The 7,601-nt window shown below is 43.8% G+C and overlaps 1 protein-coding gene across 2 annotated transcripts in view; it reads left to right on the top strand.

Moving 5' to 3' along the window:
- ZWILCH (zwilch kinetochore protein) overlaps nucleotides 1–4,872 on the top strand; it is a 25,411-nt gene extending 20,539 nt beyond the window's left edge. For both annotated transcript variants that reach the window (XM_070763491.1, XM_070763492.1), the window contains exons 17-18: nucleotides 1,792–1,910; nucleotides 3,032–4,872. In XM_070763491.1, coding sequence (XP_070619592.1) covers nucleotides 1,792–1,910; nucleotides 3,032–3,117 — 205 coding nt within the window. In that variant the 3' untranslated portion in view covers nucleotides 3,118–4,872. The remainder of the gene's footprint in view (nucleotides 1–1,791; nucleotides 1,911–3,031) is intronic.
- Nucleotides 4,873–7,601: the final 2,729 nt, after the last annotated feature.

Here is a 7,601-nt window from a genome sequence, read left to right on the forward strand (position 1 = left end):
GTTTTTCAGGAGTATGCAGTCAGTTTGGCGAGATTCTGATAAACAGGTGATCAGCAGTAGCCAAACAGTTTTGACCCATTCACAGATCTCTTCTGATTCTTTGTGCCTGACAGCTGTCTCTGGATTTAAGCTGGCATCCAGATCCAAGCTACTTTATCTTGGTAGCTATTTCTATTCTATTTTTTAATTGGATTTGTATGTCGCCCCTCTCCGCAGACTCGGAGCGGCTAACAACAGTAATAAAACAGTACAGTGATCCCTCGATCATCGCGAGGGTTCCGTTCCAGGATCCCACGCGATGATCGATTTTTAGCGAAGTAGCGGTGCGGAAGTAAAAACACCATCTGCGCATGCGCAGATGGTGTTTTTACTTCCACTGCCGCCCGCCCTTCGCCTGCCCACCCCGTTGCTCGCGCCTGGGGTGCGCGCGCGCTTGGGGACACCCCAGCTCCGCTTCCCAGCTGGGAAGCGGAGGTGGGGTGTCCCCAAGCGCGCGCGCTTTCCCCAGCAACGCGCGCGCGGTGGGGACACCCTAGCTCCGCTTCCCAGCTGGGAAGCGGAGGTGGGGTGTCCCCAAGCACGCGCGCTTTCCCCAGCAACGCGCGGCGCGCATGGGGACACCCTAGCTCCGCTTCCCAGCTGGGAAGCGGAGGTGGGGTGTCCCTAAGCTCGCGCGCGCTGCCCGCCCGCCCACGCTGTTGCCGGCTCCGCTTCCCAGCTGGGAAGCGGAGCTGGGGTTTCCCGCGCGCGTGCCGCCCGCCAGCCCACGCCGTTACTCGCGCCGCCGCTGGGGTCTTACTGGGGCAAGAGGGGGAAGACCCAGGGAAGCCTCTGCCCGGCGGGGAAACTCCACCATCTACGCATGCGTGGAAGAGCACGCATGCGCAGATGGTGGAGTTTACTTCCGGGTTGAAAACTCGCGATATAGCCCTTTCGCGATGCTCGAGGACGCGAAACTCGAGGGATCACTGTATATGACAATAATCCAATACTAAAAACAGTTAAAAACCCATTATATAAAAACCAATCATACATACCATGCATAAAATTGTAAAGGCCTACGGGGAAAGTGTATCTCAATTCCCCCATGCCTGGCGGCAGAGGTGGGTTTTAAGCAGCTTATGAAAGGCAAGGAGGGTGGGGGCAATTCTAATCTCTGGGGGGGAGTTGGTTCCAGAGGGCGGGGGCCGCCACAGGGAAGGCTCTTCCCCTAGCATTCCTATTCAGACCTAGCAGTCTCCAGGTAGCATGTGAGGGTTTCTACTTGTCTCCTGTCAGCCTACTTTGGAGATATTATTCGCATATTTGGGATGCCTCGCCCATCTGTCCCACTCATTCTATCTAGGTGTTAAATAGTAATGGAGAGAGGACTGAGCCCCACTTCATGAGATGGCTGACAGTTTGACCTCTGCTCATTGAGTTAACTGGAAGCAGCCATTTGTGAAGGAGGAGAACCACTGAAGAACTGTGCTACTCATTCTAGCCTTCACTATCAGTATGGAACAATATTAAAAAGAATTCTCATACAATCCCTATTTAGTCCTTTCAGGCAAGTGAATTCAGGTGCTAAGCGAGAGAGTCTAGTTCCAACTATAATTTCCAAGAATTGCTGTAAGGCACTGCTCTCTGGTTCGGGTTCAAGACTCTCAGCTTTCCTTTGTAGCTACAACATTCAGAGATAGTCTTGAGAACTGAATACCTGCAGGAGACCCTTAAGTTTTACCATAGAGCTTTCCAAATATACTCACCTCTTTAATATTATCGATTCTTATCTCTTTTTTTTTTTTACAGTGCTCATCCTCAAATTTGGAGAGTGGAAATCAGTAGCGGTCAAGGACCAAAAAGGGTGAAAACAATATGGCAGCTTAGCAGCACCCCTCCAGCTGAACTCATGCTGCCAGCCAACGGAGGTGAGGCACTTTTGCAGTCTGGAATTTAGAATGGCATCAGCTTTTACGTTTTATTCATTATTCATTGTAAACAAAGCCCTGTTTTTGACATTTCCTTCTAGAATTTATTAACAGATCATTTGATGGCAATGTGACATGTAATCTTTTGCGTCCCTATTTGTTCTCTGTCTTCTTATCTATGGATCTTCTCTATCTTTCTATTTGGGGTGTTTTATTCTAAGGGGTGGTATCAAGAGATCTAGAGATAAAATTGTGTGCTTTTGTCTATCAGAAAAATGCCCCTGTTTTGTTTTCCTGTTGATTATAATAACTAGAACCCCATAGTTAATCTTCTCTTTGGGGAAGTTAGTTTTCAGAGTGTATAGATTCTAACTTTCTTGTTTTGCATAATTATAATTGGCTTCATAGCTGGGAGGCTGTCCAAATCTGAGTCATGGGTATGTTTCTCAGTAGAAATTATAGGGGGTGGACACAAAAATGGAAACATCTTGCAGCTCTTCCGTGGAATCCAAATTTGTGAAGCTCCCTTCGAACAGTTTTTGTGTAAACTGGGTTCTGTACGTGTCTATTGAGCTCTGCAGTGATTTTAGGAGCTGTGGTCTTGCGGATCCGCTCTAACAATTCGCTTTAGAGTCTGACGGTCCCTCTCAGACAACTTCGACTTTCGACCAGACCTGTGTTTGGCTGAGGACGTTTTCCCTTCTCTTTCAAAAGAAGTCATTACTTTTGAGACATGACCTCTTGAAACGCCAAACATTCAGGAACTTTCTGTTACACTCTTTGAAAGTCTGAGAGGTCTGCCATTTCTAGAAGGTTATAACCAATTTCCTTAAATTTCTGTTTTAAAAAAAAGGTAGTTTAAAAAAACATATGAAATAACAGAATTAATTTAAAAAACCACATAAAAATATCTCAAGTTTTGATTGATTTAAACATGTTCAAACATTGTGATGCCAAAAAGCCAAGTGTTTCCATTTGTTTGTCCACCCCTTATATGTCAATTATATTCCCCTCATAAAGGGCCCTCATAAATAAGCCTCCCATCCAAGGTGGTTAAAATGTTTCCTTTTGAACCACCCCCCCCCCCCCCCTGTTTGTGACCATTGCCTTTTGTTCTGCAGATTCACTGGATGACACCGAAATTTCCAGCAACAAAGGGAAGCATTTTATCACTCTTTCGGAGTGCTCTCAAGTGGACTTCATCTAAATATGTGCGATTCATGATTCTTTTCTTCAACCAGAAAGAGTTTCATTGTAGTGCTTGCTGCGTTTGTTGAAATTCTTTAGCTGAGGGCAGGTTTAAGGGAAACATGCATTTTAGTGAAGAGCAGAATCTTGAGCTTGGAGGATCGCTTCCTCTATAAATACTGTGTAGGAGCTGCAGCAGGCTTCCCAGTCCTGTGCCATCCACCAGCATTTAACTATGCTACATATTATTTCTGACTAACAAATGCTTTGTCCGTGCTAGCGTCGTCTACCAAGAGGTGGTGCTTTCTCCCGAGGACACAACGGTAGAGGAAACCATCAGAACTGGTTTTATCCATAGTATATCAAAATGGGGGAGGCCAGGGAGCATCTGTAAGAAAGTAGGAATAGATTCAACTGGTTGTAAAAATGAAATAATCAGGCGTACCTGATTTCCAAAAATCTCAGCATATTGTTTTTGTAATCCTGTTTTTAAAAGTTGTTTTGCTTTTCAAAATAACCTGAGATTAGCTAGCTCAGGGGTCTCCAAATTTGGCAACTTGCATGCTGGCTGGGGAATTCTTAAGTCCTAAAGTGGCCAAATTTGGAGGCTCCTTATTATTAGCTTCTAATCCAGTACCTTTGAAAGGTCTATCTTCTTAATAAATGACCCAGGAAAAGATGAACCAAAAATATTCAGTTATTCCTGCCAATTATTCAGTTCAAAATTCAGACCGATGGAGTTGTACAAATTTGTGGAAGTTTGCAATGTAGAAGTAATTTCAGAAGCCTGTCACAGAGTTGGAATGCAGACCTCTATCCTCTTGAGAAAGGGAAATTGAAAGACACAATCCCAACTACAATGGCATCAAACTATAACTTTGTTGTAGGATGAAGCTTGCAATTCTGCCTGGTGGCTTCTTTTTAAATAACTACTTTTTAATATTTCAGAAAGGTCATAAATAAGCTTTTGCTGATCTGGAGAATAGTTGGGCTGCACAAGGCAAGATCGTCCAAAGAAAGGTTGATGGTCATATAAAGTCCTAGTTCAGAAAAAGAACTTACAACTTCTTTCCCTAATTTATTGGGGAGTATTCTCCAACTCATTCTTCCTCACTGAATATTGCTTTCATGTTCTCTGTTCAGAACACTGAACTTTTATTATGAGTGCTTTGAAGAAGCAGTCAGGTTTTATTTCATCTAATAGGGAACAGTTTAATTTTTTTTTTTGCACTAAATGATATTCTCAACCATTTTCTGCAACTTTGCAGTTAAAAAAACCCTTGACTTTTTTGCATTCGCCATTGCTGATGGTGAAGTTACACAAAAGGTTCTGTCCACAGAACAGGACGTTCTGAATCTGGACCCAAAGTGGACATACCTCCAGGATGAGAAGAAAGGAGAAGGCCAACTGAGGCAATTGTACAGAGCAGCTCAAGGAAAGAAAAGAGCAGGTTTTTTTCCCTTGACCAGGGAAGAGGGAGCCGAGTGATGGAAAGCCCACCAGCCTTGACCAAGAGACCTTTCACATTTTGCTTGAGCCAAATCCTAGGGCCAAGAAAACGTCATATGTTCTTATTCTCTCTAGCTGCAGGCCACCAGGAATGATTTTGGTGGCACTTCTGAAATACTGTGCCTTTTAATTCGGTAGGAAACTGCATTTTTGTGTATAGCCATAATACATTGCCCTTTGGTAGTTTGGAAATTGCTGGGAATTTTAGCATTGCCTCATTGAAATGTACATTTTATGAATTAAATATTTTATTTCCTAAGTAAACATATGGCTCCTTTCTTTGGCATTTCAAGTTTAAAAAAACAATTTTAAAACTCCTATTAAAAACAATCATACAGCCCAAACAAATGATACATAAAACAGAACAGCCGAGGGGTATATCAATTTCCCCATGCCTGGCGACATAGGTGGGTTTTCAGGAGTCTACGAAAGACAAGGAGGGTGGGGGCAGTCCTAATCTCTGGGAGGAGTTGTTCCCAGAGAGCTGGGGCCGCCACAGAGAAGGCTCTTCCCCTAGGTCCCGCCAGACGACATTGTTGACGGAACCTGGAAAAGGCCAACTCTGGGATCTAATCAGTCGCTGGTATTCGTGCGGCAGAAGGCGGTTATTATTTATTTATTTGATTTTTATGCCGTCCTTCTCCTTAGACTCAGGGCGGCTTACAACATGTTAGCAATAGCACTTTTGAACAGAGCCAGCATACGGCCCCCACAATCCGGGTCCAATTATTAACCAATTTATTATCAGTCCTTAAAGCATGTTACACAGAACTCGTTGGGACTGAGCTGGGATCGATCAATGCAAAATTGAGTGGAATTCTGGAATCCCACCACCACCATTCCCTGTAGGCTGTGCACGCCTGTGCCAGCGCACCCCAAAACGCCCCCCCCCGTGCACCCTTTTCCAAGGGCGCGCATGAAGCCGCGGCCGTCCCCGCGCCTCTAGCCCCCTCGTGCCCCTGGCTACTTGCCGCTGCCCCACGCCCACCCAATCTGCCTCTCTCCGCTGCAAGAGAGGCGGGGCACGCGTTCTCACAGCGGGGGCCGGCGAAGGCGATTTTCAATATCAGGCGCATTGAAGTGACAGTGGACTAATTTAGCAACTCGATCATGTCTAGGTTTGCAACCAGTTTGCATGATATTGCTGCACTCACATTTTAAGTGTGAAACAGTTTCAACTTTGTCGTTGCAAACTCGGAACTCTGCAGTTTGGATTGTCAGTGGATTTCTGTATCTTTTCCTTCATGGCATTAGTTTGTAGTGCTTGTTCCTGAGCAGCAAATATTAAACCTTCTGTTTCTTCTTGATGGTTCCCATCTTAAGCCATTCCCATGTAAGATTGTCATCACGTTTTTTCAAGTGTTGTGCACGCAAAGCTTTGATTTTCCATCTATTTAATCTGACAACCAGCTGTTTTTCCTTATATTCTTCCATTGCTTCTTTTGTTTTTATAATGTTCTCTGTTTTCACAGCTTGCAGCATTTTTTCTATACTTTGGTTCACATAATCATTCAAACTTTGTTTTTCTTCTTCTACAGTTTGATGGATTTACAATAGTCTTCTGCCTCCTATTTTTCTTCGCAGATACAACTTGTCCATGTTATTTCGTGGATATAAAGCATGGTACATATTCAAAAGTTTGTGAGTTTTCACTCTATGTTTTCTAGTTCAGCCAACATCCACCTTGACATCTAAACCTCAGTTAGGCATGAAAATAATCTGGCTCAGAGTTTTAATCCTCCCTTAGCATTTCAACATCCTGGATGACTTTGGACCTATCACCAGGAGACTCCTGACTTCCAGTCCCGCCTTAGTGCTTTTTGATTGGGAGTATGAAATCTCCAAAAAAATGTCTTAGATTAATGTGGGATACCAGAATTGGGGGTTCCTAGAATCAGTGATGGGCTCCTATGGGTACGGTCAGGTACACACAACCAGTAGAAAAATTTTGGTCAGGTATGCAGAACCAGTAGAAAAATTATGATTTTTTTTCCTGTTTTTCCCATTGCAGTAAATGGCTGTTTTTCCTATTGCAGTAAATGAGGTTCAATGTCAGTCGCATGACCTTTAAGCTACCCCTGGTCACATGGCTGGCAAGCCACACTCACAAAATAAAGGTGAGTGTATTAGCAGAAATGTTTGCAGCCATTCACTGCCTAGAAAGATGGCTGAGTGTCCAATCCTGTGTGGTGAGATGGCGGAAAGTTAAATCGAGGGAAAACATCTGTTCCATGTTAGGCAAAGCCATAAGTCTCCACCTTATGCTTGTGGGAGAGCTATGCTTGTGTGGTCACTATGCATCTTGGAATGACCTTCATCTGAGCCTTTTCTTATCTCCTTAAAATGTACATTGCAATGGGATTCTATTCGCCATTAATAGCAATTTTGAGACCTAAACATTGATTCCCAATTGATCAGCAATCTGTGTGGTTGGAGAGCAGAACAATTTACATGGGTGCCTCTTCCAGAAATCTATATGTTCCCACCAGTGGTGGGGTTCAGCCAGTTTGCACCACTTCAAGAGAACCGGTTGTTAACTTTCTGAGCAGTTTGACAAACCGGTTGTTGGGAGAAATCATTAGAGCAGAGAACAGGTTGTTAAATTACTTGAATCCCACTGCTGGTTCCCACCCTTATTCACCCCCTTCTTGGACCTCGATGAATATTATGCAGCACTGAACCTTTGTGACCTGCCTTTAGACAGGATCCCTTCCATCTCCTGGGAGAGACTCAAGGTCTCTTTTCTCTGGACATCTTCTCTAGCCCTTCACACACAAGACGAGCTTGGAAGAGGAGCAGAGAAAATCCGTTAGGCAGAAATTGTAGAGTAGAAAATTAAAGGAACTGAAAACTGCTATTTTATTTCTCTGCTTGAAAGAAAAAAAACCAGTGGAAATTACATTTTTTTTATTTACTTTTTTAAAAAAATGGTGTGAAGTACAGAAACAAAAAATAATAATCCCAAACTGCTGTTCTACTGAACACAGGTTTTA

Source organism: Erythrolamprus reginae, chromosome 10 (assembly GCF_031021105.1).
Source record: "Erythrolamprus reginae isolate rEryReg1 chromosome 10, rEryReg1.hap1, whole genome shotgun sequence".
In the NCBI taxonomy this organism is placed as follows: domain Eukaryota; kingdom Metazoa; phylum Chordata; class Lepidosauria; order Squamata; family Dipsadidae; genus Erythrolamprus; species Erythrolamprus reginae.